Source organism: Pteropus medius, unplaced genomic scaffold (genome assembly GCF_902729225.1).
Source record: "Pteropus medius unplaced genomic scaffold, Ma_sr-lr_union100, whole genome shotgun sequence".
In the NCBI taxonomy this organism is placed as follows: Eukaryota; Metazoa; Chordata; class Mammalia; order Chiroptera; family Pteropodidae; genus Pteropus; species Pteropus medius.
The window spans coordinates 2,101,936-2,115,337 of record NW_024344437.1 but is presented as its reverse complement, the minus strand read 5'-3'; the positions used below and the strand labels follow the sequence as shown (position 1 = coordinate 2,115,337).

The 13,402-nt window shown below is 32.6% G+C and overlaps 1 protein-coding gene across 16 annotated transcripts in view; it reads right to left on the bottom strand.

Annotated features, from left to right (window-relative positions):
- Positions 1-13,402, bottom strand: part of SUPT20H (SPT20 homolog, SAGA complex component) — a 32,459-nt gene that overhangs the window by 17,890 nt on the left and 1,167 nt on the right. For 8 of the 16 annotated variants that reach the window (XM_039872954.1, XM_039872960.1, XM_039872957.1 and 5 more), the window contains exons 2-10: positions 12,262-12,351; positions 10,330-10,365; positions 9,643-9,701; positions 9,309-9,375; positions 7,103-7,232; positions 6,033-6,136; positions 3,727-3,843; positions 3,557-3,610; positions 1,281-1,420 (exon numbers count right to left, since the gene is read on the bottom strand). In XM_039872954.1, the coding sequence (XP_039728888.1) occupies positions 1,281-1,420; positions 3,557-3,610; positions 3,727-3,843; positions 6,033-6,136; positions 7,103-7,232; positions 9,309-9,375; positions 9,643-9,701; positions 10,330-10,365; positions 12,262-12,264 (710 nt within the window). In that variant the 5' untranslated portion in view covers positions 12,265-12,351. Of the gene's footprint in view, positions 1-1,280; positions 1,421-3,556; positions 3,611-3,726; positions 3,844-6,032; positions 6,137-7,102; positions 7,233-9,308; positions 9,376-9,642; positions 9,702-10,329; positions 10,366-12,261; positions 12,352-12,793; positions 12,970-13,402 lie in introns of all 16 variants that reach the window. The other 8 variants (XM_039872966.1, XM_039872956.1, XM_039872963.1 and 5 more) reach the window with 4 other exon arrangements.

Sequence of the window (13,402 nt, the reverse complement as noted above, 5' to 3'; positions counted from 1 at the left end):
GAAAGACATTCAAAAGTAAACAGGTAAGACCATTTCAGATAGCAATAAGCAGAAGGAGAAAAAAATAGGGTACAGGATACTGTGGCTGAGTAAGCGATAGGAGGGCAACATTAGTTAAGGGAAGGACTCTGAAGAAATGGCGTGTGAGATGAGACATGAATGACAAGAAGGAACCAGCTATGGAAAGATCGGGGAATGAGTATTTGAAGCAGAAAGAATTTTAAAAAGTGAGGAGAGAGAAACGAACTTGGTTTGTTTCAAAAAAAAGAAAAGATAGGTGTGACTGTAACACATAGGAGGTATGGTTAGAGAGCAAAGCAGGTGACTTGCAGATCAATGATAAAGTGTTTAGATTTAGTATAAAGTGCAACAGAATAATTTCAGGAAAATTTAAGCAAGTAGTGGCATGATATGCTTTGAAGATTGTTAAAGGTTCCTCTGGTTTGCTTAGATGGCAATCAGACCAGAAGGCAAGAAAGGGGAAACAGAAAGACCAATTAGGTAGGAGTTTATTACAGAAATCAAGATGAAGATGATGGTGGCTTGGACTAAGATACCGGCACTAGGCACGGGGAAATGTGGACAAAGATACAAGGAGATATCACAGTACTGCTGATAGATCCGATATGGACTTATTTTACTATTTTCAAAGATGTACCTTTTCTTCAGCATATATTATTTCAATAGTAAAACAGGGGATTTAGAAAATGAATAAATTTTTTTAAGCCCCTTCATACTTGAAGATGATCCAAAGTGGACACTCAATTTGTAAAGAAAACTTAATGATGAGCCAACTATAACTGCACTACAAATTAATATGCATTCTTTTATTAAGTATAAGAAATGGCTAAAACATTTAAAGACACATTACCATGTTATAAAAAGGCAGTTAGTTATAAACTGACTTCTAAAACTGTGATCACATTTTCCTAAACCTCGAAATGATTGCTTTACAATATTAACAAAATTTAAACTGGTTACTGGATGTTAGGAAGTGATAAAGAAATTATTTGTTCTGTTCACACTTGTCTCTATCTTTTTAATGAATAGACTAAGTATATATGAAGTCTGTTCTTCAGAAGACTACAAAGAATGTACCACTTCAATATAAAAGAGTATTAAAAAACTATAATTCGCAAAAATGCAAGGCAATTAAAAACTTTTTTTTTTTTTAAAAAAAGCACTTACTTTCGAGGAGAAAAGCACCATGAATAGCAAAATTTAGAGCTACTTATCTTAAAGGAGCATCTTTTGGTTTATCCTTCCACAAAGGTAATTACCGTTTCATTGGGCGTGTGTTCATCTTTTGCTTGTTATAGAGCAGTCTGTTTGCAGTGCATGTTACAGTTATAGAAGGATCAAGACATAGCGGTTCAGCTGTAGCTAGGATGAGTTGGCTCTCAAGCAAAAGTTTGTCTTCCTGAAATGGGTAAGAGCACATTTCAATACTGAAGTTAAGATTTTCAAATCTTATATCACTTAACCTAGAAATATTCCTTGGAACTCTGCTAAGGACTACAGTAAAATATACTATTTGGAGTTCCAATTCAGTGTGTAAACTTTAGAAACTTGAGAGCATAATGGAAATTCAGTAATTAATACAGTGTACAAAAAGGTCAAATTATGGATGCCTATTTCTTAGTACAACTAATATTTACTGAGCACCTACTCTGTTAGGCACTGTTCTAGAGTTGGGGATAAAGTTGTGAACAAAAAGATAAAAATCTTCTCCCCCAAAGCTTACAGGATCAAGATGGATCACAGGACTTTCAGTAACTAGGAGACAACAGTACCATTCTATGCCCAGCTTAATTTCATTACAATCAAAATGACTACACTAAGACTGTGTAAACCCTACACATCCAATTCCAAAGAGCATACAGGCTTTTTACTGGGATCACATAACTTTACTAAATCCTTTCTTTTTCCACTTAACCTCTGAAATGTCTTAATAGCTGTAGCTATAGAGTCATACAAGTCAATATTATTGCTAAGAATTTCTGCAAAAAAAGAAACACTGCTTCATTAATAGTGCCATTCAAGTTTTAATTATGAAAATTGTCAAAAATACATAAAAAAAAGAAGTGTAATGACACCCACGTACCAACATCCATTTTTTTTGTTTGTTTTTGTTTTGCTGGAATAATTTAAAATACATCTCTGACATTGTATAATTTCACCTGAAAACACTTCAGCATGCACTTGCAAATAAGGACTTCTAATATCCAGTCTATATTTAAATTTCCCATTATCTCAAGAGTGTATTCTTAGTTGGTTTGAATTTGAACTTAAACGTGGCCTACACATTGTATTTATTTTTTTCTCAAACATTTTTCTATTCTGTAGTAATCATCTGTTTTCTTTTCCTATGCAATTAATTGCTGGATTTGACCACTTGTTTCCTCATAGTATTATTTTTAACTGGATCTAACTGGTCACTTCCTCATCTTGTCATTTAATAGTTTTTCTTCCCTGAATTCTCAAACTGTCAGATGTAGAGACTTGATTCAGGTTCTATTTTTTCAAGTAGAATTCATGGTACTACACTGTACTTTCTCACGCATCACACCAGGAAACATGCAATGATCAACTGTCCCAATTTTAGACCAATGGGTTTTTTCAGATCTCTGCATTATAAAAATTCTCAGGAACTATAATCTAATGGTTTTTCACATCTAAGAATTTCAGCTGTCTAGAGTCATTAGTTAAGATTTCCAAGTGATGATATTTTTAAAAGCCTATCATTTTTTTTAAACCTATTAGCTGAAATTTTTCTAGAGCATTTCCTTTAGTTACTATCTGGCTACTTAATGTACAGTTCTTACAAGAAAAACAAAATAAATACTGTACTCTCTCTTTTGTCAATTTTCAGAGTAAGAAAGTAATGCCGTAACAACTTCCAATAGTGACTAATGAGTTTGTTTTTGAACATTCTTTTAATAGCTTTAACCTTCTTGTAAATGCAAAGATTATAGCCCCAAACTAAAACATAACACTTGTTACTGATAAATTGAATCTTAATTTGTAACCATATTTTTACAAATTAAAGAATTCCAATTATTGTTATTTTCTTTGGCTTAGTAACTATTTCCCTATGGTAGCAGAGAAATAAGTGAACATTCCTGAGTGGGTACGTCATGTATACTGAGCCAGCACTGGAGGGTAGACTGGCTATTCTCAGGGGTATGAGAGGTTCCCCCATTATACATGGCAAAAAGACAGGCTAGGCCTGCTTTAGAATCCTAAATGACATAAAATTAGTTATCTATTTGTACCCAAGGCACAAAGTATCTTTCTTATTTGAGAGGAGACTAAAAAACTGTTTCATTGAATAGATTAGGTCAACTTGACCCTATTTCACCATGTCCTAAAGCAAAGGAGACTGAACTGTTTTAGTTCTTTGAGGGATTACTGCATATACAGAGTTCTAAAGCTCATAAAGGAATCCCAAACATTACTCATAAATAAAATTATAAGAAGTATATTTTGCTTAATTTGTAAGTGCTGTTTCATCCTATCTTTTACCTGTTTATGATTAAACAACAAAACAACTAACCTGGGTCCATTTATGGTTATCACTTGTTATTGAATGTACATCACAGATTAAAGTCTAGAAGAAATCAAAATTTTAAAAATATTAGTATATAGGGATACAAACATATGAAGACATTTAATAAATAAAACTCCAAATAAAATCTAAAATAATTCTTCTTAAAGATTCCTTACCTGCATTGTTGGACGTAAGAGAATGTGCCTACTTTGGTAACCTGGAGATTTCATATTACTGGACTGCCTATAGTCACGTATTTCTGCTATAACACATCCACAATGAAAAATATTAACCTGTTTTAAGTGAAAATATTTAAGTAAATGTCACTTTTCAAAAGCCTAAATAAGTAGGTTTATACTGAATGTTTCTGGTCACTCAGATACTCTTAAATGAATTTCCTTGGCATATTTACCACTACAAACATAAATCCTTTAAAAGGAACTATTCCACGTTCATCACTATGACCCAAGAAGCAGGTTGAAATGCTTTCTAGTTATAGATTTTGTTGGCATTTATAAACTATTAATTTTGTAGATCATTAGAACTGCTATTCTTCATTGGTTCACTGTTATACTTGGCTAATTTTGTCAGTTATAAATTGTCAATCAACCCTGTTAGAGTTTCTGCTTATGAATACAACTACTATATTTGCTCTAAAATTTCCAGAAGATAGTTTTTATTAATAAGAAGAAAGCTAACTATAAATTCAAATAATCTTGTTAAAAATAGTTTTCTAGTCTTTTTTCTAAGACCAAAGGTAAGAACCTTTATCACCCAAGTCTAGCTAATTATCACTTGCCACAGTCACTCATAGTACTGTCTTTTCATCCATTCAGAATTTTTAGAAGGTAAAGTGACTTCCATGTTATCAGTCATTATTATGCTCATGCTTTCTAACAAATATTTATTGAGCCACTACACTGTGAATTATGTGCCAGGCACTACCTAAAAAGCTTCACAGATACAGTGAGAAGACAACACTTGCTCTTAGTGTGGGAAGACAGGCAATAAACATGTAAACAAATAAACAATAATTTTAGATAGTGATGAATGCTAAAAGGAAATAAAATAGAGGGGCTAATTTAGATTGTGTGCTCAGATAAAAACCTCTCTGGAGGAAGTGATGTTTCAGCTGAGACCTGAATCACAACAGGGCCAAACATGTGGGATAGATCGTTCCAGACAGAAGGAATAACAGATGAATAAGCTTGGTTTTGGTAAGAAGGCATGAATGGCTGGAATGTACTGAATAGGGAAAGAGAATAAGCAGGTGAAGACAGACAGGAAGGCAGGAGTTTTGTGTAAAGTGAGAGGACACTAGAGAACTTGAAGCACAGAACTTTTTCTGTTTTTGTTTTGTAAGCTTCATCTGGCTGTCTGTGGAGAACTAATTTCTGGGGTTTTAGAATGAAAGCAGAAGGTTCAGCAAGGCAACCATAGCAGGTCATGACCATATATATATTTTGAAGATACAGCTGACATTTGCTTATGGACTGAATGTTATAAAGGTTAAGAGTAGGGTCATCCATTAGATTTAAAAGACCAGTTTGGGAGGTAAAATAAAAAGTTCTGTTTTGTTACGTTAAAGAATCTATTATATATCCTAATAATATGTAAGTTTGGAATGGTCACTGTGAGAGATAAGCAATATATTAAATGCCATTTTAAAACTCATGAAGCTGGTTGAGATCATCCAGGGAGTGTTACTCCAAAGAATAGGGTGCCTAAGACAAAACCCCAATACCTGAACATATTTATGGGTAGAACGGAGAAGACAGAAGAGACAGTTAAAGAATTAGAGAGGAAAACCAAAAATGTGTTGTTTCAGAAGTCAAAAGAAGTGTATTTCAAGAAGGAAGAAATCATTTGCAATGAACTCTGCAAGAGACCAATTAAGATGAGGACAGAAAATTTTTTTAAGTTAGGAAATAGTACAATATGCTTGCATTGTTTAGCTAACAGAGAGAGAACAGATGATGGAAGAGAGGGAGGTTACAGTAATAAGTCACTGAAAAGGAGGAACAGAATCTATAACAGAAGTGGAGAGGATGCCTTAGGAAAAGCTTACTTCATCCATTTTAACAGGAAGCAGACAGCAAATGTGGACATGGATGTGAAGATGCTGGTGGTCTAGTGCTAGGAGAAAAAATTTCCCATGTGATAGCTTCTTTTTCCTCAGTAAAGTACATAGCATGGCTAAGGGTGAAGCAATGGGAATAAGTAGTTTCTTCATAATTTCTTGATTATAGCTACAGGGAGATTTCTAGTGGATGAGCTAATTGTCATAGCAATTTTAGAAGAATCAACTAAATCTATACATTTCAGTACATTCTAAATACCCCATAATAAACCAACTTTCACATAGTCACGTATGTCTCATTTCATATTCTAAGAACTGTTGAGAACATGATTAAATATCTTTTATCACAAAACAACATATAGCTGACAGATCTAAGGACATTTAAAGAGAAAAATTTTGTACCTGAGATTTTTCTAGGAGATCAACCAAGATAGGAGGTAATTCTTCTGCATCTAAGTATTCAAGCAATTCCCCTTCTTCATAAGGCAGTCGAATGGTCTCAGAATCTTAATTTTAAAAGAATAAAGTTTGTGAAAATTATGAGGCTCACAGAAAAGCCTACATGCATAATTTAGATGACTTTTCATAAAAAAGTGAAGAGCATAAAGCCAAAAGGCTCTCTTTTTTATGTAAGTCTTTTAAATCGACCATTTTACATATTACTTAAAGACTTAATAAACTGTACAGAATTTTACAACAGAAAGGAGAAAAACATCCAACATATTATGGAAAAACATCTAGCATAACAATCAATGCAAATCACAACCAGCAGTTATAATTATCAAAATATGATAAAATTCTGACATTTGATAACTGAGAGGTACTTGAAGACTGCTTAATCTAACCTGGAAATCAGAGTGATAATTTGTACTTCATCTGAAAAGTGGTCATTCATAGAATAAAATTCTCTTGGTTTTACATTTTACAATTAATTATCAACACACAAAAAAATTCTTAACTAGGTGAGCTCCTTTTAGAACTCATTACCATATTAAACTTTTAGATGACTCTTTAGTATTTTAAAACTCTATTCACATTAATAGAAGTAAAATGTTAATATATGTAAATTTTTCAAAAGGCAATAAAATCTGCTTAATTCAGACTCCGTATATTCAAAATACAGCAGAAAAACAAACCTTAAAACATTTTATGGTATCTTAAAATATTAACGGCAATAAAAAGAAAAACGACAATTATTTTAAAATTATGTTTTTTATATTTTAACTTCAAAGACCTATCTCAATCAGAATACTTCTCAAATGCATATTCAGGAAGGCTAACCACATTACGAGATAATTTCTAATATTCTAACAAAACATCATATATAGGAAAATGTGGCATCGAAGTCTTCTTTTATCAAGTCATCACTGATCTGAGGGACAGGTTAGCAGGTTAAGAAGCCACTTTTGAAAGACATCACATCCTGCCTAGCAGAAATATTTCTGTGGCTGCTGCCCTCAGGAGGTTCTTACCTGATCCATTTTTTCCCCTGAGCATCAAAGAATATCCTTCATTTCCTGGATAAAGGTTGACCACTAAACATGACAACGTCTCTTGCATAACAAGTTTCTCTAACAAGTTCACATTTCTTCTTAATTTCTGCTTTAAAAAGGGCAGAGCTCATGAAAATAATCCAGCATAAACTTAATAATGCTATCATTTAACAAAAGCAGACCTTAATTTTTTTTTTAGTGTTCCCTCCACATTATTATCCTAACACATGGAGAAGATTCACAAACACTACAGACACCAAGTACTTGTGCAACATCTATGCAAACTTAATTTTGATATAGTACTAGGTTTTATGTAAATTAATACAGAGGCAAAAAAAACTAGTGATCTATAAAACTATGAAATATGAAATATGTACCTTTGAGTATGTAAGTAGCAAGTATTTAAAATATTAAGTAAAAACCATTAAATGTAAATATTTTCTTAAAACATGCTATATAATTAGTTTTCTTCTCATTTCTAATTTCTGTTAAGTAAAAGTCTATAAAAAAGTGAAGAATTTGGGACATTCTCTTTGGTTGTATTATCACAAATATGTATTTCTTGAATATTTTATGCCTAAATTAGATCTGAACAAGTTGGTAAGCTATTTTCTGTAAATTCAATTTAATTATTCAGAAACCACTTTGTTAAAAAAAATCCATCAGGAAAAAAAAAAATCCACCAGGAAACATAATACACATACATCAATATCCATTATTTTAGAAATGCACGATTTAAAATAAAATCCACTTACAGCTATAACAATTTGTCATCAAATCTTATTTGCAAAAGATGTTAGTCAAAAAACCTGTTCTGAGTATTTTATATTAAATATGTATATATAGTCATATGCAGAGAAATTATAAATTCTTGACCTATTATCATCACAGAATCAAAGACTCAAACTGAAAAAAAAATGGCAAAACTTCATTTTGATATTAAAGAAACTATTAAAGACTAAAGTTTTGAAGTCTTTTCAAGTGCAGAAAAAAAATCTCATGATTTGACATAAGATAGAATAGTTAGATAAATTCTAACAGTATGAATACTCTTCAAGAAAACAAGTTGATTCCCATTTAGTTCTGGGGTGAGCATACAGATGAGGACAGAAAACATTTCTTAAAGGACAAGTTATTATCTCAGGCTTGTGAGCCATATGGTTTGTGCTGCAACTACTCAACTCTATTATATTGTGAAATCAGCCATAGAGAAGACATAAACCGATGGGTGTGGCTGGATCCCAATATAACTTTATTTACAAAAACATGCTGTGGGCCAGATTTGGCTGGTGGAAAATGGTTGCCAACCCCAATATAGAATCTTTTTTTATGCGTCTCTCCTAACTTCTGTCTCTTAGGGGAAGACTATGTTCATTATATTCATTATAGTGATAGTTTCATGGATGTATACACATATCAAAACTTATAAAACAGATAATTTATATGCATACAATTTATGTCAATTATACTTTAATGAAACTTATGGAAAACATACCATAAGACTTATTCATATCACAATCATTTTTCTCCTAATGTAAAGATTTCAAGGGTTAGATACTACTAGAATTCCATTACTTCTTTGCCCAAAAAGTAAAATAATAATCATTTTTATATTAAAGACAGATAACAAAAGCTCATAGAGCTCTTTTAGGCCCTTAAAGCCCAAGGGTACAATAAATACCAAGAAGTCAATTTCTATTAAGTTTCAACTGCCCATACCTTTATGCTAAATAAAAATGAATTAAGTTAACCGAGCCGTGAACTAATTTTTATGACCAAATTCACCTTTTTATTATCATACTGGATTTTCCTACATGCCATATAATAGCTTTAACTTCCAGTGCAAATCATCATGAAGAAATAGGTTACTTTTCTCCTGTCTTCAGTCTACAGATCATTTTTCAGGAGGGGAAAAAAGCAGAGATTATATATACTGTGGCTTCCCAAGGAGATACTGTTACTGAGTAAACACGGTTCTCCTCTCCTACCTAAGCATGGGATCTCTGTCTTCTATCAGACTAGCCAGGGCTCCAGGTCAGCTGCAGAACTGGCTAGAATCTGGCTGGAAAAGACATTGGTTCACTTCACTCACAAAAATATAAATCGGTATCTGCTTCAAATATAACTCCTTCGAATTTCTCTTCTACGTTTCAAAAGCTGTAACAACATAAAAACTTATACTTACCTTAACCTCGGGCTCTTTTTCACATTCTTCAATATATAAGTCATAAAGTTTTTGAAATACAGATTTTCTAAAATGTAATAAAGACAATATACAAAATGATATGAATAATCATAAAATGTTACTTTGATTTTCCCATAATTTTTTCCCAATTTCACAAATATTAGGGGTGAAGTGAGGTTGGACGTGATAGCTAACATCAATTCGGAAAGTTCCAATATATGCGAATTACTTGTAATATAACATTTCTAGCACAACTGCCTAGGAGAAATGGAATAAATGGTGGCTATCATCAAATTTCAATGACTTTAAGATGTCATTAATTAAGTATTCATACCTTCCACCAGATAGATATTTCCTTTTAGGAGGTCTCTGTCGAGCACTTTCAATGACATACTAAAAAAGAAAAGTATTTTTAAAATAGCTTGCCTTTTGTTTAGTGTATGAACGACTGTATTAAGTATATTTAAAACATGTATTAAGGATAAAAAGGCTATTCAGGCACTCAAGTCTGATTCGTACTAAAACATACCTTTTGGAAAAACTACTTAACTTCTAAATGTTATAAACAAGTGAAATTTTAACTGCACTAAAATTCAGCACACTATTTCACTGCTACAAGCAAAATCATATAGCTCCACAACTGTGATTTCACAGGTCAGAAATATTGTTTTATGGTTGTTCAAAATGTGTACAGTATATTTAATTTCAAGGACTGTTTTTCATCTATTTTACCCTTTAACTGAGCAATCAGAAAACTTGCCAAACAGGAAAACTTAATTTCAGAAATTCTATGTCCTTGTTCAAATAATATTTATTCCACAGTATTACTACCTGAGAATTCCAAGAAACAGATGATCCAAACATCATCTGGTATTTTTATATATTTACAGCAAAATTATTTTCATACTTGTCCTAAAATAATATCAATGTATTCCTTTGACAATCAGATAAAAATCTCTTAAACTGAGTTCTGCCAATTAAAGTCAACACTATTTCAATATGTAACTTAATCATGCCTCACCTCTGCACGGTCCAAAGCTAGTTCTAAAGCTTGTTGCTGTAAAAGTAAATAGCGTAATTGGTAATGTTAGTTATTTTCACAAAAAAATTATATAAGCGTAACATTTGTAATTGTCTAAATTTAATTTTCTAAAACAGGTCTAACACATTTTCCTTTATTTCTCTCTTCCACTGTACTCTCAAGATATCTTAAAAAGAAAACAACATGGCTGTCTTGGGCACCTGATTATGACAAATTAGATTAAGAAACGCTAAAATGGCTTTCTCTAGCCAGTGCTTCCGAGGCTAATACAGGGCCAAGGTTGCTATGGTAATGATGACCATTTTATAAACTTTTAATTTCTTCAACATTCTAAGAGCACCACTCAGGAAAATATACTGGACATCAAGTATGCAGTTAAAGTGAAGAAAAGACTAAGCTCTCCTAATCTCCGAGGAATCCTGAAAATTGAGGGTGGTGCTACTATGTTGGTACCTAACAACAACTTACATTTGTATTTTTCATTCGCAATGATAGTAATTTTTAATTCCACTGACAGGCACAGAACTTACATTTCTTTTTTTATTTACAAGGACCTAAATTTTTGTTTTACTCTGTGGACTCCAACAATTCGATCTACCAAGTTGCATGGCGTAAAAACTCCCAGCACCCACCAAAATCCCAAGAGGATAAGAGGAAGAATAAATATTGCCAGACTTTGGAAATCATGGAAAGGTTTAAGTGACCCTGCCACCCTAGTCCTAAGGATGAAGAATTCATGATTACAAAAATAGCTAGCTTTTTCAGACTGCAATTTAAGACCCACATTATCAAACATCTAAAATGTAATAAGTGAAAAAAGCCTGAAATATGCCCTCATTTCAAAAGATTCAGTTCAAATATATTCATACTAATTTATTTAAAACTCTTATAAGAAGATTCCCAGTGATACTGGTTCCCAGGATGCAACACGAGATTCTTGAGTATAAAGCATTTTCCAGCACAAAAACAAAACTCTGGATATATACACTTAAATCCCTAAGGTTCTTTAAATATTTTGGCCATATCCTTAAAGTTTATATTAAAAATTATAAATACAATCAAATATATGCTCTAGGACAATTTTAAATAGCCAGTCTTCTCAAGTAAATATTTCATCTTCTGAAATCAAAATTTCAAAAGGTCTAATGAGATATACTTGCATATGTAAACACAAGCATCATTTATTCACTACCTTTTTCAAATACTTTAGAGAGAATTAGCTAATGTGGATGCAAAATATAAGGTGAGATCTAAACCCCACTGTAGACAGCTCTACTTTTCTCTAATAGGGCAGGAGTAGAGGTATGGTCCCAAAAGAAAAGGAAGATAAATGTTTTCTAGGGTTTATTGAATATGATGGTCAGTGCTCATTTATTCTCATACTGTCAAATGCTGCTGCTTCTTTAAAACATTAAAAAGTGATTTTTCCCCCCTTTGTCTTTGATTTTTTAATGGCAAAAGTTAAATGCCCAGCCTACATATGTTTAGTGACTGTAAGTCAGTGACAGAAATATGCCATTAGGAGGCTAACACTGATGTTACTTAAATGTTATCTGCAGTAAGCAGGTTACGTTTGTTAAAAATATTTTTGTTTCTGATCTAAATTACAAGGAACTTTAAAATGAGAAACCCACAAAACTATTTCTAGTTATATACACTCTCCTCACCAATGACTTGGACTATTGTAAATAGAATTATCTGTATAACTTGGATACGATAACTTTAACACTGAATTGAGAGATGAACCCCTATTTTGTGAATAAGATTTTGCATGTGATTAGTTATGTAATTTCCCAGTTAGGGTAACTTGAGCAGGTTACAGAAGAATTTCTCAATCTATAATACAGATATTTTTATGGAATATGAAGGAAAAAAACATTCTAAAACACAAATATAAACATCTAAGCTTACCATTGTGGCATAAAAAGGGTCCAAAAAGAAAACTTAAGTGTGTTGATGAAGTAGGGTGAAAACCATGTCTTTAGTATCAATTTTATAGCACTGTAAAAGCAAAAACAAAACCCCCATATTAACATAAAGCTATCAAATTATTAATTAACAAGGAAAATTATTTGAGGTATATATATTTCTAACACATTTTTTAATAATCAGTTTCTTAAAAAATATTTAACATCCAAGAGAGAAAGAACAAATGTGTTTTCATTTCTTTTCTCTAGCATTACTGTTGATGCTCTCATTGTTCCTCTGGATTATTTTAACAGCCTGCCCACTGGCCTTGGTCATCGTACAGTTCACTTTACAAATGAAGCATTTCATTATACCTGCTCATAAAATCCTCTAATGATATTCCCCCAAATGCCCCAGACTACATTTTAGAGATGCAGCTCCAGTCCCTCTAGCCTTTCCCCTCCTCAAAGAAATTGAATACACTCCTGAAGAACCTCATTTCTCTAACATACTGGTTCTCATCCTGGCTGCATACCTTGGGAGCTTTAAAAAGTAGAATAACTATGGCCCAGCCTCCAATGTTTCTGGTCTGGAGTAGGGATCAAGGGTCAGGATTTTTGGAACTCCCCAAGTGATTCAACGGTGCTGCCAGTGCTGAAGTTCATGCTGTCTCTGCCTCCCAGAAATGATGTACGTTTGCTGAAAGTGATGCTAAATAAAGTTTATTTTTAATCTAATTCTTTTGCTAACCCGTTGTAACCAGCTGGGCTAAAAACACATCTTCAAGTGACAGAAAATAGTATTTTCCATGTAAAATTATTTTGGTTTGCTCTTGGTGAATCCAAAGCTTAGTTTTGTCAGTTTAAATTTAAAAAGGGTGTCTGGGGGGGGGGGCTTAGGGAGGAATAAAAAACCCAAACCAGGAATAATCATTTAAAATGATTAAGACATTAATCCTACCCTCGAAGAGCTTATATGGAATTTAATAAGCGAATTCAAGGTGAAAATTTTCTAACCAGTGACTCTAAAGATGAAGATACAAGCAAAATGTGATTAATGGCTTTAAAATTAAATCTCTTGTCACTAAATTGAAGGGAGAAGAATGCGGAAAAGGAAGCTTACTGACCTTAAATTACTTAAGTAT